Source organism: Malaclemys terrapin, chromosome 1 (assembly GCF_027887155.1).
Source record: "Malaclemys terrapin pileata isolate rMalTer1 chromosome 1, rMalTer1.hap1, whole genome shotgun sequence".
In the NCBI taxonomy this organism is placed as follows: Eukaryota; Metazoa; Chordata; order Testudines; family Emydidae; genus Malaclemys; species Malaclemys terrapin.
Genome location: NC_071505.1, coordinates 355,324,663 through 355,344,079, shown reverse-complemented (window position 1 = coordinate 355,344,079; position 19,417 = coordinate 355,324,663). Strand labels below are relative to the sequence as shown.

Here is a 19,417-nt window from a genome sequence, read left to right as displayed (position 1 = left end):
TCCGACAACCCCCCAAAGTCTCTGTCCCTGATCAGTGCAGCCCCAGAGTTCAAAAAGGGGGGGGGGTGAGCAGGGTGTTAAGGGGCACCTTACGTGATCCGAGGCCAACCCGGCTGCTTCTCCGTGGGGTTCCACCGCAGCCTTACCACGAACTGCTCCACTCCACCCGCAGTCCCACTCCTGCCGTCCCACGAACTGCTCTGGCAGCTGCTCCGCTCCGCTCACCGACCTGTGAGCCGCGCCGCTCCGCTCCGCTCACCGACCTGTGAGCCAGGCCGCTCCGCTCCGCTCCGCTCACCGACCTGTGAGCCGCACTGCTCCGCTCTGCTCCGCTCCAGCTGTCCCTTGGGCTGCTCCCACAAGGCTCTGCTCTGCTTGCTGCTCCTCCAGCCGCTCCACTCGCCCCTGCTAAGCTAAGTTAGCTTAGCAATATAGCTTTAGGCTCCCCCACTAGTTAACACAGCCTCAGTGATCTCAGCTCTTAAATAGCTTTAGCTCTTAGTGATTTCAGCTCGTAGTAGGGGAGCCCCAGTGCTGGTGCACTATTGGCCCAGAGTAAATTCAGCTCAGCAGTCTGTAACTAGACTCCTAGAATCAAAGTTAGCTCTGACATTCAACAGTGGAGAGAGGAGGAGGTGCAATTGGTGTTTCAGGCCCACAAAAGGGACCCACACCACCAGGTACCAATACCGGCCCCCAACCTCTCTCAATTCACTGGGTTTTGTAACCCATGCCTCTTGACAAGCAAATGCTACTTAGGTAATGGTGAAGGACTCACTCAGTCCTTCTGTCATACACCAGTTCCACTGGCCTTGATTCACAGAATCAGGGTAACAAAACTTTATTCTTCCTGCCCCAATAACAGAGAAACTGGGGATCCCACACCAGCCAAAGTAACCACTTTGAGTTGCTGTTGTTTCCTGCCAGGCGGGTGGGTGTGCCTATGCAAACAAGATCAGCCCCTGGAGTTCTTTTCCACACTCGCCATAATTCACCACCAGCTGTCAGGGTAGAGCTCATCCCGACTCTGCTTACACAAGGATTTCACTGTTTAGCCAAGCTGGTCGCCTGCCATATTTACTATTCTTTCTACACATCGGGATGGTTTGTTCCTGCAACCGCAATAAGGATTCTTTAAAACGGACTGTCTCTTCCCTCTGCAACTCCATGCTGCCTCCTGCCGGGTCCTAGTGCCCCCCTCTCCCTGCCAGGGCAGACTGCTGTGAGCCTTCCCTTCCCCCTCAGACCCTCCAGCAGCACAGGGCCCTCCCCGCCCGCAGTCACTGCTCCTGCCCCATGCAAGGAGGCAGACCCATCCCTCACCCCCAGTGAGGCTACAGTGACAGTGTGCTGCTGGGGGGGCAGGAAAGGGGGGCTCCTCCCCCAGAGCTCGCTGCTGCCGGCAGGGAAAGGGCTGGAGGGAGTCCTCCTCTCTGTCCCCTGTCCCAGAGCAGCCTGCCTGCACCCCAAACTCATCCCCAGCCCTGCCCCACCCCAGCGCCCACACCCCCAGTCAGAGCTTTCACCCCCACCGCACCCTCAACCCTCTTCCTGAGCCCCTCCAGCCCCCCAAACACCTTATACCCAGTCCCAGCCAGAGCCCTCATCCCCCCGCACCCTGACCCTCTGCCCCACCCCAGCGCCCACACCCCCAGTCAGAGCCCTCACCCCCCACTGCACCCTCAACCCTCTTCCTGAGCCCTGAGCCCCTCCAGCCCCCCAAACACCTCATCTCCAGTCCCAGCCAGAGCCCTCACCCCCCACACGTCTACTCCCGCCCTGAGCCCCTCCCACACTCCAAACCCCTCATCTGCAGCCATGCCCCACAGCCCTCACCTCTGCACCCCTCCCATCCCCAAACTCCCTCCCAGAGCCTGCACCCCAATCCCCTGCCCCAGCCTAGGGCCTGCACCCAAGATGTCCTCCTTCACCCAAACTCCCTCCCAGAGCCTTGGCCGGGTGAGGGGCGGAGTTTAGGGGGGGCAGAGTTTGGTCAGGGGCGGGTTCTGGGCACCACCAAAATTTCTACAAACCTGCCACCCCTGTCCAAGACAGAGCTTGTAGGTACAGACAACAGGACCCCTCAGTCAGGTCCATCTTGGGGCCAGGGGGTCTGGGCCTCCCTTTCTTTCCCCAGCCAGCTCCAAACTGAAACTCTCCAGCCCCTCCTCTGGCCTTTGTCTCTTTCCCAGGCCAGGAGGTCACCTGATCTCTTTGTTCTCCAACACGTTCAGTTGGCACCTTTGCAGGGGAGGGGCCCAGGCCATCAGTTGCCAGAAGACAGGGTGTCGGCCCTTCTCTGTGCAGACAGCATCACACTGGTCTCCTAGGGCTCTGCAACAATCACACCCCCTTATCCCACCACCTAGAGACTTAACACATGCATAGGGGAAACTGAGGCACCCACACAGTATTCAGAGAAAACACTAAGAACAGTCCCACTTTGTCACACACTGGCACTCACTATGTTAGACGTCCAATCACCATGAACCTTCTTGGTGAAAACTGAAACAAAAACGTCATTAAGCACCTCTGCCATTTCCACATTTTCTGTTATTGTCTTTCCCCCTCATTGAGTAATGGGCCTACTCTGTCCTTGGTCTTCCTCTTGCTTCCAATGTATTACCCTTTATGTCCCTAGCTAGTTTAATGGAATGTGGAGGGACAACGGTGCAGGGCCCCATGCCCAGGGTGGGTGGAGGGGAGGCAGGGTCCTGTGCCCAGGGAAGGGGAGGGAGGCAGGGTCCCGTGCCCAGGGAAGGAGGGGCAGGGTCCCGTGCCCAGGATGGGGTAGGGAGGCAGGGCCCCAGGCCCAGGGAAAGGGGGTGTGACGTTCTGAGTGTGATATAATAGCTCATTGAAAGGTGACAGGGCCAGAAAGAGTTAATTAACTCACCAACTGACCTGACCCATGGCCGAACTGTAGAGACTGGTTAGGAAGATCTGTAAATGAACAGAGCTTTGAAATGCAGCCTGCATTGTTAGAGGTAGAAGGGGAGGTGTTTGCTCAGGGCTTGTGATGTAAGCAAACAAGTCTTGTCTATTGCTAGAGCTTTAATTCAAAGATCAAAAAAGGAATATTAACATTTATGATGATACTTGAGTGAAATAGTATTATTGTCTCTATGTCTCTTTGAAGGTTGTGGTAACCTGTATCTGAACTGTTAATGGGTAAATTACCCTGCGCTAATTGCCAGGATGTTTGGGAGAAGGAGAGTTAAGCCTATTGTCAGGGCCGGCTTTAGGACCTGCGGGGCCCGATTCGAATACCCGGTGGCGGTCCGGGTCTTCGGTGGCACTTCGGCGGCAGCAGGTCCTTCACTCGGCTCTGGGTCTTCCACGGCACTGAAGGACCCGCCGCTGAAATGCCGCCGAAGAGCCGGACCGCCGCCCGGTGAGTAAAAAAAATTAAAAAGGCACCTAAGGTGCGGGCCTCTTAGGTGCAGGGCCCGATTTGGGGGAATCGGCCTAAAGCCGGCCCTGCCTATTGTTTTCTCAGGCCGAAAGGCTGCTGGAAATGTACAAGAACCCTGGGACACGATCCTGCTTCATCTCAGATCTGCTTTGGGGTTCAAGAGGGGGAAACCTTAAGCCATAAGGACTGAGATCCCCAGTCACTGACTGGAGCCACCCTGAATATGGACATTGGACTATAACCTCTGGACTATTTCTAAAAGGACTTTTGGCAACTATAAGCTCACCTCTACTATGCATCTGGACCTCAAGAATTGAATTCAAGTCTGTCTGTATATTGATCTTATAACCAACACTCTCTCTCTTTTCTTTTTTAATAAATTTTAGCTTAACAAGAATTGACTACAAGCGTGAGTTTTGGGTCAGATCTAAGTTATAGGGCTGATCCTTTGGGGTTGGAAGAATCTTTTCTTTTATATGATGAGATCAGATTTTCAGTAATTATCATCACATCTGACAGGTGTGTCTGGAGGGAGGCCTGAGGCTGGCACGTTAAGGGAACTGCGTTGTTTGGACTCTGAGTAACCAGGGAGGTTCTACAGAAGCGGTTTTGGTAAATCTCAGTATTGGAATATCCACCAGCGTTTGGGGTTTGTCTGCCCCCTGTTGGGCAGCATTGTTACAGCATCCAGGCCCAGGGAAGGGGGGCAGGGCCCCAGGCTCCAGGAAGGGGGGGCAAGACCCGGGAAGGGGGACAGGGTCCAGGGAAGGGGGGCAGAGCCCCAGGCTCCAGGAAGGGGGTGCAGGGCCCAGGAAGGGGGGCAGGGCCCAGAGAAGGGGGGGCAGGGCCCCAGGCTCCGGGAAGGGGGGGCAGGGTCCAGGAAGAGGGGCTGGGTCCAGGGAAGGGGGGGCAGGGACCCAGGGCTAGGAAAGGGGGGCAGGCCCCAGGCTCCGGGAAGGGGGGACAGGGTCCAGGGAAGTGGGGACAGGACTCCAGGCTCTGGGAAGGGGGGGCAGGGCCCAGGGAAGGGGGTGCAGGGTCCAGGGAAGGGGGGTGGGGCCCAGGGAAGGGGGGACAGGGCTCCAGGCTCCAGGAAGGGGGGCAGGGCCCAGGCTGTCCCGTCTGAGCACCGCAGAGGCGCTGACCCCCAGGCGCTGAGCTCACTGACCTGCACTTTAGCCCCGGCCCCGGTCGTGGCCCTGAGCTGAGCAAACAGAGCCGGGGCCAGGGTCTGTCCCCGCACGGGGCGTCCCCGGGGAGCTGCTGGGAAACAGGCAGGACAGTGCCAGGAATGTGCCCCCGCCCCCATCCTGTCCCGTCCCTCTGCCCCATGGAGCCCCCCCTGCCCTGGTCCCTCTGCCCCATGGAGCCTCTCCTGCCCTGGTCCCTCTGCCCCATGGAGCTCCCCCTGCCCTGGTCCCTCTGCCCCATGGAGCCCCTCCTGCTCTGGTCCCTCTGCCCCATGGAGCCCCCCCTGCCCTGGTCCCTCTGCCCCATGGAGCCCCTCCTGCCCTGGTCCCTCTGCCCCATGGAGCCCCCCTGCCCTGGTCCCTCTGCCCCATGGAGCTCCCCCTGCCCTGCTCCCTCTGCCCCATGGAGCCCCTCCTGCCCTGCTCCCTCTGCCCCATGGAGCCCCCCCTGCCCTGGTCCCTCTGCCCCATGGAGCCTCCCCGGCCCCATCCCTCTGCCCCATGAAGCCCCCCCTGCCCTGCTCCCTCTGCCCCATGGAACCTCCCTGGCCCCATCCCTCTGCCCCATGGAGCCCCTCCTGCCCTGGTCCCTCTGCCCCATGAAGCCCCCCCTGCCCTGCTCCCTCTGCCCCATGGAGCCTCCCCGGCCCCATCCCTCTGCCCCATGAAGCCCCCCCTGCCCTGCTCCCTCTGCCCCATGGAACCTCCCTGGCCCCATCCCTCTGCCCCATGGAGCCCCCCCACTCCGTCCCTCTGCCCCATGGAGCCCCTTCTGCCCTGGTCCCTCTGCCCCTTGCAGCCTCCCCCACCCCGTCCCTCTGCCCCATGCAGCCTCCCCCACCCAGTTCCTCTGCCCAATGTAGCCCCCCCACCCTGTCCCTCTGCCCCATGGAGCCCCTCCTACTTGGTCCCTCTGCCCCATGGAGCCCCCCGCAGCCCCACCACCGTGGTCCCTCTGCCCCATGGGGCCCCCCCCGCCCCGTCCCTCTGCCCCTTGGAGCCTCCCCCGCCCCGTCCCTCTGCCCCATGCAGGCCCCCTGCCCCGTCCCTCTGCCCCATGGAGCCCCCCTGCCCCATCCCTCTGCCCCATGGAGCCCCCCCGCCCTTGTCCCTCTGCCCCATGCAGCCCCCGCGCCCTGGTCCCTCTGCCCCATACAGGCCCCCTGCCCCACCCCCAGGTGTCCCCAGGCCCCTGGCCAGCACTCAGGGCGTTTACCCAGCAGGGACCCAGGGGCAGCCCTGGGTCGAGGGAGAGCGGCTCAGGTGCGAAGAGCCCTTGAGACCCCCCCCGCCCCATGGCACCTTGCTCAGCCCTGTCCCCCATCCCAGCACGGTCCAGGGGGCCGAGTCCTGGGGCAGACAGTGCCCGACCCCCGCCCTGCTCGGCTCCAGGGGGGCAGAGTCTCCCCATCCCTTCTGGGGGTCTCCTCGGCTCCAGGCTGTGGTGCTGGGAAGCCTGGCGTGTGCGGGGTTAATGGGAGCAGCTCCGGGCTGGGGGCTGTGCCATGGGCTCTGGGCCCTGCCTCCCACTCTATATAGGGGAGGGCGACAGCCCAGAGCCCTGACCCGACCCAGCATGCGTGGAGCAGTGGCTGCCCTGTCCCTGGCCTGGGCGCTGGCCCTGGGGCTCGCCCACTCCCTGTGAGTGGCACTGCCAGGCCAGGGGCTCAGCGTGGGGCGTTGGGCACAGCTCCTGGTGCCAGGCAGTGAGGGGCACTGCCGGAGGGACCGTGCGAGGGGGGATGGGGTGAGAGGGGCCCATGTCCGAGGGGCAGGGCCTGGCCATGCGGGCAGGTGGGGATGGCACTGGCAGAAGCATTTGTGTGAGGAAGGCCAGGCGTGAGCGCTGGTGCGAGAGGGACAGACGTTGGTGCAAGAGAGATGGGCACTGGCGCGAGAGGGACAGGCGCTGGTGCGAGAGGGACGGGCGCTGGTGCGAGAGGGACGGGCGCTGGCACGAGAGGGACAGACATTGCGAGAGAGACGGGCGCTGGTGCAAGAGGGACAGATGTTGGTGCAAGAGGGATGGGCGCTGGTGCAAGAGGGACAGGCGCTGGTGCGAGAGGGACGGGTGCTGGCGCGAGAGGGACAGACGGTGCAAGAGAGACGGGCGCTGGTGCGAGAGGGACAGACGTTGGTGCGAGAGAGACAGGCGCTGGTGCGAGAGGGACAGACATTGGTGGGAGAGGGATGGGTGCTGGTGCATGGCAGGAAGGTGTGGGCGCTGGTGCAAGAGGGACTGGTGCTGATGCAAGAGGGACGGGCGCTGGTGCAAGAGGGATGGGCGCTAGTGCACGGCAGGAGGGCACAGGTGTTCGTGCGAGCAGCTGCCCAGACCCCGGGCGTGGCTCCCGCAGGCAGGGAGAGGTGGGTGTGTTTTACCCCACACCAGTCCCCGTGCTGAGCACACCTGCCCAGACCCCGGGGCCCGGCACCCAGGTGCCCCACCCCCAGGAGCTCACAGCAGGGCCTGGGCCCCAAGGCTAATGGGGTCCCTGCCCCCCCACCACTGCCCCAGCAAGGAGAGGAGCCAGCTGGGGAGGAGACCTCAGTGAACCGGGACCCAAACTGCCTTCTCTCCACAACAGCCCTGGCAAACCTGGGGAGGCCGGAGCACGGTTCCACCATGGGGCTGAGACCCAACTCAACGCCACAGGTGAGATGCAGCCGGGGGGCAGCCTGCGGCCTGTGGGGTCGGGATTGTGACGGAGCAGGGCAGATTTGACCTGGGAATGTTGCAGGGGGGTTGCAATGGGGATGTGGGACTTCCCTTGAAGGAAGCTACCTGAGCTGTAACCTGAGCCAGGAACGGGGGTGGGGAGAATTAACACCTTCTGCCCGGGAGACTGAACAAAGGAGAGGAGCAGCGGGAGGGGCTGAGAGTTTAGTTTCGGTTGGGGCTGGGTGGTGCAACGCAGGGAACCCCAAGCTGGGGTCTAAGCTCCCTGAACCCCCCAGAGGGACCTAATTGAGGGGGTCCGGTCGTACCTACACGCTCTGCTTGAGACTGTGTTCCTGTCCTTAAATAAACCTTCTGCTTTACTGGCTGGCTGAGAGTCACAGTGAATCTCGGGAAGAGGGGTGCAGGGCCCTAACTCCCCCACAATCCGCAACAACTGGTGGCAGCGGCGGGATCTACTGCACCCCGTGGACGGCGCTTCCTGCAGTAAGTGACTGGGGAGCAGTAAAACGAAGGGGGATTGACGGGGACCAGGCGTGCTGAAGAGTGAGAGAGAGACGGTTATTACCCCTGGGAGTGTGTGACCAGCGAGAAGGACTTTTGCAGTAACAGGGTCCCCCGGGGGGATCGCAGCGAGTGGTCCCAGGGGCGGAGGAGTCTGCAGCTCGACCCTGGCAGAGAGGTGGTGACCTCGAGAAGGGCTGGCACACTAGGGGGCCCCTGGGAACTGTGGGGAGCTGTGAGCACACAGGCCGGTGAGTGGCCAGCAGGAAGATGTATGCCAAGCGGCTTAAGAGCGACCTGGTGGAGCTGTGCAAGCAGAGGCGGCTGCGCATTGGGAGGCTCACCAAAGAACAGCTCATTGCCCAGCTGGAGGCGGAAGATCGCGCGAATGAACTGATCCCTGTGTCTCAGGGAAGCAGCCTGGCAAATGCAGCGCAGGCACCAGTGTCTGTCCCAGCTGGGAGTGGTCAGCCGGCTGCTGAGGGCTTCCCGAGACCCCTCCTTCCTATGCCTAGGGGAAGGGTGGGGAGGAGCCCAGCAAATACCGAGGGCGCCGTGACCCCCCCGGCCAGCAGGGGATCCCCCCGGCGAAGCCCGCCGGCCAGCAGAGGATCCTCCCGGCGACGTTCGGCATCCGGGGAGCGGAATTGGCTGGAATGGGAGAAAGAGCTAAAACTGAGAGAGCTGGAGGATCGTGAACAACAGAGACAGCATGAACGGGAGGAGAAAGAGAGACAGCATCAGCGTGAACGGGAGGAGAAAGAGAGACAGCGTCAGCATGAACGGGAGGAGAAAGAGAGACAGCATCAGCGTGAAGAGAGACAGAGACAGCATGAACGGGAGGAGAATGAGAGACAGCGTCAGCATGACCTGGAACTGGCGAGATTGAAGGGCAGCGAACCCCCGGCTGCGGTGAGTGAGGGGGGACCCAGGACTGCACGGAGCTTTGATAAGTGCATCATGGCCCCATACAAGGAGGGGGAGGACATGGATGACTTCCTGGAGGCCTTTGAGACGGCCTGCGAGCTGCACCGGGTGGATCCCGCGGACAGACTCCGGGTCCTTACCCCCTTACTGGACCCCAAATCCGTGGCATTGTACCGCCAACTGGGAGAGGCAGAGAAAGGGGACTACGAACTATTCAAAAAGGCCCTGCTACGTGAGTTTGGGCTGACTCCTGAGATGTACCGGGAAAGGTTCCGGATTCAAGATAAAACCCCTGAGATCTCATATCTGCAACTAGCCGTCCGCATGGAAAGATACGCCAGCAAGTGGGCTGGTGGGGCCCAGACGAAGGAGGACCTGATTAAACTGCTGGTACTGGAGCAACTGTATGAGCGGTGCCCATCCGACCTGAGGCTGTGGTTGGTGGACAGAAAGCCAGAGAACCCGCGACACGCCGGGCAGCTGGCTGATGAGTTTGTAAAGAGCCGGTCAGGGGGTGGCAGGGAGGAGCCCCAAAGGAACAGGCCCGCCGCGATGCAGAGAGAGAGTCACCCTGGGACCTCCCAAAGGGGGAATATGGGGAATCCCCTCCCACGGGGAAGGCCCAGCATCAGGGACAACCGACCGGCTCGAGGGGACCCACGGGACCTGAGCTGCTATTACTGCGGCCGAAGAGGCCACGTTCGGGCCCAGTGCCCCAAGCTCAAGGACAGACTGAGCAGACCGAACCCGCACCGGGTTAACTTGGTAGAGGCCCAGACGGACGAGGGGCAGGCTTCCCACGCAAGAGGGGCTGGCAGCTTATCAACTGCTCAAGAGAGAGAAGGGCCCCCGGCCAGCTTCTCTGGGGGGCCAGATGCTCCGGACTCAAAGTTCTCCATTTACAGGGTTGGCGCGGGGCTGTCCCTGCGGAGCGAGTGCCTTGTTCCCCTGGAGGTGGATGGGAAGAAAGTTTATGGATACTGGGACACGGGCGCAGAGGTGACACTGGCCCGGCCCGAGGTGGTGGCCCCAGATCGGATGGTGCCCAACACCTTCCTGACCCTGACCGGGGTGGGCGGGACCCCATTCAAGGTTCCCGTAGCGAGGGTACACCTGAAATGGGGGGCCAAGGAGGGCCCCAAGGACGTGGGAGTGCACCACCATTTGCCCACTGAGGTGTTGATGGGGGGGGACCTAGAGGACTGGCCAAGCAGCCCCCAGACCGCCTTAGTCGTGACCCGTAGCCAGAGCCGGCGAGGGGCACTACGCCCTGACCTTGGGAAGGATGTCCCACCGGAGGCAGCGAACCCTTCCCGGGTGGGGAGGGAACACCCAAGGACAGGCCGCGGGGTGGCTGGGGCTTCCGACCCAGCCGACGAGAGGGAGCAGGTCCCCATCCCTTCCCCAGCCGCCGAGTTCCAGGCCGAGTTGCAGAAGGACCCCTCCCTGCGGAAGCTAAGGGGCCTGGCTGACCTCAGTGTGGTACAGACCATGAGGAGAGGATGCAAGGAGAGGTTCCTGTGGGAGAAGGGGTTCCTGTACCGAGAGTGGGCTCCCCCGGGGGAAGTGGAGTCGTGGGGGATCAGGAGGCAGCTGGTGGTTCCCCAGAAGTTTCGCCACAAGCTACTGTACCTGGCCCATGACATCCCTCTCGCAGGGCACCAGGGGATCCGGCGCACCAGGCAGAGGCTGCTACAGAACTTTTACTGGCCCGGGGTCTTCACCAACGTCCGGCAGTACTGCCGATCCTGTGACCCCTGCCAGAGGGTGGGGAAGGCCCGGGACAAGGGGAAGGCAGCATTGAGACCTTTGCCCATCATAGAGGAGCCTTTCCAGAAGGTGGCCATGGACATAGTGGGACCTCTCAGCAAGACGACCCGGTCTGGGAAGAAATACATCCTGGTGGTGGTCGATTTCGCCACCCGCTACCCCGAGGCAGTGCCCTTATCGTCCATTGAAGCAGACACTGTGGCGGATGCGCTGCTGACCATTTTCAGCCGAGTGGGGTTCCCCAAGGAAGTCTTGACGGACCAAGGGTCCAACTTCATGTCGGCCCTACTCCGGTGCTTGGGGGAGAGATGTGGGGTCCGGCACAACTGGGCCTCAGCATATCACCCCCAATCCAACGGGCTGGTGGAGAGGTTCAATGGGACGCTAAAAATGATGCTGAAAACATTTATGAATCAGCACCCGCAGGACTGGGACAAGTACTTACCTCACCTGCTGTTTGCGTACAGGGAGGTACCCCAGGAGTCTACCGGGTTTTCGCCTTTCGAACTGCTATATGGAAGGCGGGTAAGGGGGCCCCTGGACCTGATGAGAGACGAATGGGAGGGGAAGGCCACTCCTGACGGAGAGTCGGTGGTGGAGTATGTCCTGACCTTCCGGGAACGACTTGCCGAGCTCATGGGCCTGGCCAGGGAGAATCTGGCCAGAGCCCAGAGGAAGCAGAAGGTCTGGTATGACCGCACAGCACGGGCCCGCGCCTTCGCCACTGGGGATCAGGTGATGGTCCTCATCCCCGTGAGGAAAAACAAACTCCAGGCCGCCTGGGAAGGGCCCTTCAAGGTTGTCAAGCAACTAAACGAGGTAAACTATGTGGTGGAGCTGTCGAACCGGGCACACCACCACCGGGTGTACCATGTGAATATGATGAAGCCATATTATGACAGGGGGAATATGGTGTTGGCCGTGTGTGGACAGTGGGAGGGGCAGGGAGATGACCCTTTAGTAGATCTATTCCCTGGGACAAGAGTTGGCTTCCCCCTGGAAGCAATTCCTCTCTCTGATCGGCTAACCCCTGCCCAGCGAGCTGAGATCGGAGGGGTGCTGCATCTGTACCAGCAGCTGTTTTCCAACCAGCCTGGACGCACTAATCTGACTGTCCACCGGGTGCAGACAGGATCGCACCCGCCTATAAAATGCTCCCCCTTCCGAGCCACAGGGAAAACTGCTCAGGACCTGGAAAGAGAGGTCAATGACATGCTGGCTTTGGGGGTGATCCAGCCGTCTTCCAGCCCTTGGGCCTCGCCGGTGGTGCTGGTCCCCAAAAAGGACGGGTCGATCCGGTTCTGTGTGGACTATCGGAAGCTCAATGCCATCACTGTAGCCGATGCCTACCCCATGCCCAGGCCGGACGAGCTCCTAGACAAGCTGGGAGGTGCTCGGTACCTTACCACCATGGATCTTACAAAGGGCTATTGGCAAGTGCCGCTGGATGCAGATGCCAGGCTGAAATCGGCCTTTGTCACCCCTCTGGGGCTCTATGAGTTCCTGACCCTGCCCTTCGGCCTCAAGGGAGCGCCGGCCACCTTCCAGCGCCTGGTGGATCAGCTACTGAGGGGGATGGAGAGTTTTGCCGTGGCGTATATCGATGACATCTGTGTCTTTAGCCAGACCTGGGAGGACCACATATCCCAGGTTAGACAAGTGCTGGACCGACTCCAGAAGGCTGGGCTGACCGTAAAACCGGAGAAGTGCAAGGTGGGGATGGCTGAGGTATCCTACCTAGGCCACCGGGTGGGAAGTGGCTGCCTAAAGCCGGAACCAGCCAAAGTGGAGGTGATCAGAGACTGGCCCGCTCCTCAAACCAAAAAGCAGGTCCAAGCCTTTATTGGGATGGCAGGGTACTATCGGAGGTTCGTGCCCCACTTTAGCGCCATAGCCGCCCCCATCACTGAGCTGTGCAAGAAGGGGAAGCCAGACAAAGTGGTCTGGACCGAGGAGTGCCAGGAGGCTCTCCGGGCGCTGAAGGAGGCTCTGGTCAGTGGCCCAGTTCTGGCAAACCCAGACTTTGACAAGCCCTTTATGGTGTTCACCGACGCCTCAGACACAGGACTGGGGGCGGTGTTAATGCAGGAGGATGAAAAGGGGGAGAGACACCCCATCGTGTACCTGAGCAAGAAGTTGCTACCCCGGGAGCAGAACTACGCGGCCATCGAGAAGGAATGCCTGGCCATGGTGTGGGCCCTCAAGAAACTAGAGCCATATCTCTTTGGGCGTCACTTCACCGTGCACACCGACCACTCTCCCCTGACCTGGCTGCACCAGATGAAAGGAGCCAACGCCAAGCTCCTGAGATGGAGCCTGCTCCTGCAGGATTATGACATGGACGTGGTCCATGTGAAGGGACGTGACAACCTGATAGCGGACGCGTTGTCCCGGAGAGGGAGCCCTGAACTTCCCCAGGTCACTGGTCAGAGTGACCTCGCTCAGTTCAGTCTCGAAGGGGGGAGAGATGTGACGGAGCAGGGCAGATTTGACCTGGGAATGTTGCAGGGGGGTTGCAATGGGGATGTGGGACTTCCCTTGAAGGAAGCTACCTGAGCTGTAACCTGAGCCAGGAACGGGGGTGGGGAGAATTAACACCTTCTGCCCGGGAGACTGAACAAAGGAGAGGAGCAGCGGGAGGGGCTGAGAGTTTAGTTTCGGTTGGGGCTGGGTGGTGCAACGCAGGGAACCCCAAGCTGGGGTCTAAGCTCCCTGAACCCCCCAGAGGGACCTAATTGAGGGGGTCCGGTCGTACCTACACGCTCTGCTTGAGACTGTGTTCCTGTCCTTAAATAAACCTTCTGCTTTACTGGCTGGCTGAGAGTCACAGTGAATCTCGGGAAGAGGGGTGCAGGGCCCTAACTCCCCCACAATCCGCAACAGGGATGCAGCAGGGTGTGTGTGTCAGGGATCCAGCAGCCCAGCCCCCCCTGGCCCGGCCCCCCCAGCCCGGCTCCCGCAGCCCCCCCGCCCGGCTCCCCCAGCCCAGCACCCCCGGCCCGGCCCCCTCGCCCGGCTCCCCTGGCTCGGCCCCCTCGCCCGGCTCCCCCAACACAGCACCCCCGGCCCAGCCCCCTCGCCCGCCTGCCCCGGCCCCCCCGCCCAGCTCCCACAGCCCAGCACCCACAACCTGGCTCCCCCGGCCCGGCCCCCCCGCCCGGCTCCCCCGGCCCGGCTCCCGCAGCCCGGCCCCCCCAGCCCAGCTCCCCCGGCCAGGCCCCCCCAGCCCAGCTCCCCCAGCCCGGCTCCCCCAGCCCGACTCCCCCAGCCCAGCACCCTCACCCGGCTCCCCCGTGTCCAGCTGCCCCTGCGTCACTACCCCCGGCCCCTCCGTGCTCTGTTCTAGTTCTCGGGCAAACCTGGTCACCTGGCCCTTGTCCTCCAGCTGGTCCGACTGCTGGCTTCCCGCGCGGTGGGCGGGGGGGGGCGGGGGGGGATTGGTTGTCAGTACCCAGTGGCTGGGCCAGTGTCTGTGCTCAGGTGCCCATCTGTGACAATGCGGTTCTGGCGGAACCCAACTGAGAGTGCCAACTCAGGACAAATTGCTAAAATAGGGCAGTTACAGCCCAAGGCTGGGGTTTTTTCACCTCTAAGGCAAACCAAACCAGCCAGACTAGGAGAACTTCGGTCTCACCCCACTGGCTAACCGCAAGTCTCACAAGCAATCTCCTTAGACACTCCAGTTTCCCAGTACTCCCACCAGTGCCACTCGTTATGGGGACAAATGGTTATGAAAACCAATACCCCAATAAAAGAAAAAGGTTCTCTTGATCCCAAAGGACCAAGCCCCAGACCCAGGTCAATATACAAGTCAGACCTTACCCACAAATCACGCTGCTGCCAATCCTTCAGAATCTAAAATCTAAAGGTTTATTCATAAAAGGAAAAAGATAGAGATGAGAGTTAGGATTGGTTAAATGGAATCAATTACATACAGTAATGGCAAAGTTCTTGGTTCAGGCTTGCAGCAGCGATGGAATAAACTGCAGGTTCAAATCAAGTCTCTGGAATACATCCCCAGCCGGGATGGGTCCTCAGTCCTTTGTTCAAAGCTTCAGTTTGTAGCAAAGTTCCTCCAGAGGTAAGAAGCAGGATTGAAGACCAGATGGAGATGAGGCATCAGCCTTATATAGTCTTTTCCAGGTGTAAGAACACCTCTTTGTTCTTACTGTGGAAAATTACAGCAAAATGGAGTCTGGAGTCACATGGGCCAGTCCCTGCATACTTTGCTGAGTTACAAGGCGTATCTGCCTTCTCTCAATGGGTCCATTGTATAGCTGATGGTCCTTAATGGGCCATCAAGCAGGCTAGGCAGAGCTCATCTCAGCTTGTCTGGGATGTCACCCAGAAGCATAGCATAAGTTTGCCATACAGACAGTATAGAGCCAATATTCATAACTTCAACTCCATCACTGACACACACATATAGACAGCATAATCCTAACCAGTAAACCATAACCTTGTCCTAGACACCCCATTTGACCCCCTTTATACAAGATTTGGTGCCACTACAGGACCTTGGTTGCAACAATGATCTATACGGTCCCAGATTATATTAATAACGTCACACCATTACACCTGGATCTCTGGGTCTCTTCAAATAGCAAGTCACCTTCCCCCCCAGCCCCTGGGCAACCGTGCAGCACACAGGGAAACGGAGGCACACACTGTCGTACAAAACACTCTGAACATTCCCACATTCTCATGGCGGGTGGGGGGCGGGTTGATTCCTGGGGATGTGGCAGCAGAGGGCGGAGGCAGGTTGGGTCAGTGAACGTGGTGGGGGGAGGCTGGGTTGGTGGCAGGGAGGTTGGGTAGTTCCTGGGGGGCAGGATGGGGGGTGCCCCCCAGTTCCCTGTGCTGGACTGCACTGTACTCTCCTCCCCAGAGGTGTCGAGCCGGTGTGCGGACGAGGGGGGCTTTGATGCCATCACACTGGACGAGCATGGCGTGATGCTCTTCTTCAGAGGTACGGGGGTCTCTGGCTGCTGGGAGGGGGAGGAGGGTGTCACGGGGTCCCCGGGCGATGCTCTGGAACTGCTCCCTACAAAGCCAGGCAGGACTCTGGGGGAGCCTCCTCTCCCATGTGTCACGGAGTGTGGGGGAGTCAGGGCCCTGCCCCCCCTGGCTTCCTGCGATTCACCATGACTCTCAGCCAGCCAGTAAAGCAGAAGGTTTATTTAGACGACAGGAACACAGTCCAAGACAGGTCTTGTAGGCACAGACAACAGGAACCCCCCCCAATTAGGTCCATCTTGGGGTCCCCGGGCATCCCAGCCCCCTTGGGAGGTCAGAGCCCTGTCTGCCTCCCAGCCATATCCCCAGCCAGCTCCTGAAAACCCTGCCTTCAGCGACCCCTCCCACAGCCTTTGTTCAGTTTCCCGGGCAAAGGTGTCACCTGGCCTCCAACCCCTTCCTGGGTTCTCGTGTTACATGCTCAGGTATTCTCCATCGGCCAGTCTCCCATCCCCCAATGCAGACCGTCCTAGCCACACTCCCCTGTCAGCATTCACAGACCACAGGAAGAACAGTCACAGTTCGTCACATCTCTCCCCCCTTCGAGACCGAACTGAGCAGGGTCACTTTAGCCAGTGACCCGGGGAAGTTCGAACCTACCCCCATTCCCATGGATGCCCCAGCATCCCTCCCATTTCTTGGTGAGAATTACACCAGGCCCCTCCAGTTTCACGCCCCCCCTTAGGTCGGGGGTGCTTGATGGCACTCGCAGTTCGCATGTGGGAAGGTTTATGCGGCCTGCGCCCTTTTCCCACCCCCATACCTCTGGGGCTTCAACTGGGCTGTGGTCTTTTTTCAGCGCTCCAGTCTGGAGGTGTGTGCTTTGGGCTCTCTTGGTTCAGAGCCGCCCTTTTAACCTTGGCCACCCTCTGGAAAGGATCCTCTATGCTGGGCAAGGGTCCTAAAGCTGTTTTCCCCTTGTCCCAGGCCTTCCTCCCCCTCTGACAGGGGTCACAGGATCCGCAGTACTGTCGGACAGTAACAAAGACCCCAGGCCAGTAAAAGCTCCGTAGCAGCCTCTGCTGGGTACGCCAGGTTCCCTGGTGCCCTGAGAGGGGAATGTCATGGGCCCGGCACAGCAGCTGGTGGCGATACTTCTGGGGTACCACCAGCTGCCTCCTGATCCCCCCGACTCCATTTTCCCTGGGGGAGCCCATTCTCAGTACAGGAACCCCTTCTCCCACAGGAACCTTTTCCAGCCACCTCTCCCCATGGTCTGTACCGCACTGAGGTCGGCCAGGTCCCTTATCTTCCGCAAGGAGGGATCTCTCTGTAACTCGGCCTGGAACTCAGCAGCTGGGACAGGGATGGCCACCTGCTCTCTCTCGCCGTCTGGGTCTGAAGTTGCAGCCTCCCTGAGCCGTGTCCCTGGGCGTTCCCTCCCCACCAGGTTAGGGTCCTGCGCCTCAGGCAAGGCACCCCCCCCAAGGCCAGGGCGCAGTGCCCCTCACCGGCTCTGGCTACGGGTCACGACCAGGGCACCCTGGGGGTTGCTTGGCCAGTCCTCCAGGTCCCCCCCCATCAACACCTCAGTGGGCAAATACGGGTGTACCCCCACATCCTTGGGGCCCTCCTTGGCCCCCCACTTCAGGTGTACCCTCGCCATGGGCACTTTGACTGGGGTCCCTCCCACCCCCGTCAGGGTCAGGTAGGTGTTGGGCACTACCTGATCTGGGACCACCACCTCGGGCCGGGCCAGCGTCACCTCTGCGCCCGTATCCCAGTATCCATTGACCTTCCTCCCATCCACCTCCAGGGGAACAAGGCACTCTCTCCGGAGGGACAGCCGCACGCCCACCGTATAAACCAAAAACCCTGAGTCTGGAGCATCCAGCCCCCCAGAGGAGCTGGCCTGGAGCTCTCCTCCCTCCTTAGCAGGTGGTACTCTGCCAGCCCCCCTTCCCTGGGAATGCTGCCTCTCGCCGGGCTGGGTCTCTACCCAGTCAACCCTCTGTGGGTTCGGCCTGCTCAGTCTGTCCCTGAGCCTGGGGCACTGGGCCCGTATGTGGCCCTTTTGGCCACAGTGGTAGCAGCCCATGTCCCATGGGTCCCCTTGAGTGGGTCGGATGGTCCTGATGCCGGATGTTCCCCTCTGATGGGGTTTTTCTGTATTTTCCCACGGGGAGGTCCCATGGTGACTCTCTCTCTGCGTTGTGGTGGGATTGCTCCTTTGGGACTCCTCCCTGTTATCCCCTGACCGGCTCTTTACAAACTCATCGGCCAGCCGGCCTGCACGTCGCGGGTTCTCTGGTTTTTTGTCCACCAACCACAGCCTCAGGTCGGATGGGCACCGCTCATACAGTTGCTCCAGTACCAGCAGTTTGACCAGGTCCTCCTTCGTCTGGGCCCCATCAGCCCACTTGCTGGCATATCTTTCCATGCGGACGGCTAGTTGCAGATATGAGATCTCAGGGGTTTTATCTTGACTCCGGAACCTTTCCCGGTACATCTCAGGAGTCAGCCCAAACTCACGTAGCAGGGCCTTTTTGAATAGTTCGTAGTCCCCTTTCTCCGCCTCTTCCAGTTGGCGGTACAATGCCACGGCTTTGGGGTCCAGTAAGGGGGTAAGGACCCGGAGTCTGTCCGCGGGATCAACCCGGTGCAGCTCGCAGGCCGTCTCAAAGGCCTCCAGGAAGTCATCCATGTCCTCCCGCTCCTTGTGTGGGGCCAGGATGCACTTATCAAAGCTCCGTGCAGTCCTGGGTCCCCCCTCACTCACCGCAGCCGGGGGCTCGCGGCCCCTAAGTCTCGCCAGTTCCAGTTCATGCTGACGCTGTCTCTCTTCATGCTGTCTCTGTCTCTCTTTCTCCTCCCGTTCATGCTGCCTCCGTTTCTCATTCTTCTCCCGTTCATGCTGTCTCTGTTGTTCACGATCCTCCAGCTCTCTCAGTTTTAGCTCTTTCTCCCATTCCAGCCAATTCCGCTCCACGGATGCCGAACATCGCCGGGAGGATCCTCTGCTGGCCGGCCAGCTTCGCCGGGAGGATCCCCTGCTGGCTGGGGGGGTCACGGCGCCCTCGGTATTTGCTGGGCTCCTCCCCACCCTTCCCCTAGGCATAGGAAGGAGGGGTCTCGGGAAGCCCTCAGCAGCCGGCTGACCACTCCCAGCTGGGACAGACACTGATGCCTGCGCTGCATTTGCCAGGCTGCTTCCCTGAGACACAGGGATCAGTTCATTCGCGCGATCTTCCGCCTCTAGCTGGGCAATGAGCTGTTCTTTGGTGAGCCTCCCAATGCGCAGCCGCCTCTGCTTGCACAGCTCCACCAGGTCGCTCTTAAGCCGCTTGGCATACATCTTCCTGCTGGCCACTCACCGGCCTGTGTGCTCACAGCTCCCCACAGTTCCCAGGGGGCCCCCTAGTGTGCCAGCCCTTCTCGAGGTCACCACCTCTCTGCCAGGGTCGAGCTGCAGACTCCTCCGCCCCTGGGACCACTCGCTGCGATCCCCCCGGGGGACCCTGTTACTGCAAAAGTCCTTCTCGCTGGTCACACACTCCCAGGGGTAATAACCGTCTCTCTCTCTCACTCTTCAGCACGCCTGGTCCCCGTCAATCCCCCTTCGTTTTACTGCTCCCCAGTCACTTACTGCAGGAAGCGCCGTCCACGGGGTGCAGTAGATCCCGCCGCTGCCACCAGTTGTCACCGAGTATTGGGGGACTCAGGGCCCTGCACCCCCGGCTTCCTGCGATTCACCATGACTCTCAGCCAGACAGTAAAGCAGAAGGTTTATTTGGATGACAGGAATACAGTCCAAGACATGTCTTGCAGGCACAGACAACAGGGCCCCCCTCAGTTAGGTCCAGCTTGGGGTCCCAGGGCATGCCAGCCCCCTTGGGAGGTCAGAGCCCTGTCTGCCTCCCAGCCACCTCACCAGCCAGCTCCTGAAAACCCTGCCTTCAGTGACCCCTCCCACAG

General features: G+C 60.7%; 2 protein-coding genes across 2 annotated transcripts in view; one reads left to right on the top strand and one right to left on the bottom strand.

The window, feature by feature from the left end:
- Nucleotides 1-6,141: 6,141 nt before the first annotated feature.
- The window catches only part of HPX (hemopexin), a 25,971-nt gene continuing 12,695 nt past the window's right edge, over nucleotides 6,142-19,417 (top strand). Inside the window, exons 1-3 of the mRNA XM_054016097.1 lie at nucleotides 6,142-6,246; nucleotides 7,194-7,261; nucleotides 15,375-15,455. Coding sequence (XP_053872072.1) covers nucleotides 6,182-6,246; nucleotides 7,194-7,261; nucleotides 15,375-15,455 — 214 coding nt within the window. The 5' untranslated portion in view covers nucleotides 6,142-6,181. The remainder of the gene's footprint in view (nucleotides 6,247-7,193; nucleotides 7,262-15,374; nucleotides 15,456-19,417) is intronic.
- The window catches only part of LOC128830288 (uncharacterized), a 22,967-nt gene continuing 19,025 nt past the window's right edge, over nucleotides 15,476-19,417 (bottom strand). The window contains exon 2 of the mRNA XM_054016092.1: nucleotides 15,476-19,019. Coding sequence (XP_053872067.1) covers nucleotides 16,950-18,797 — 1,848 coding nt within the window. The 5' untranslated portion in view covers nucleotides 18,798-19,019 and the 3' untranslated portion in view covers nucleotides 15,476-16,949. The remainder of the gene's footprint in view (nucleotides 19,020-19,417) is intronic.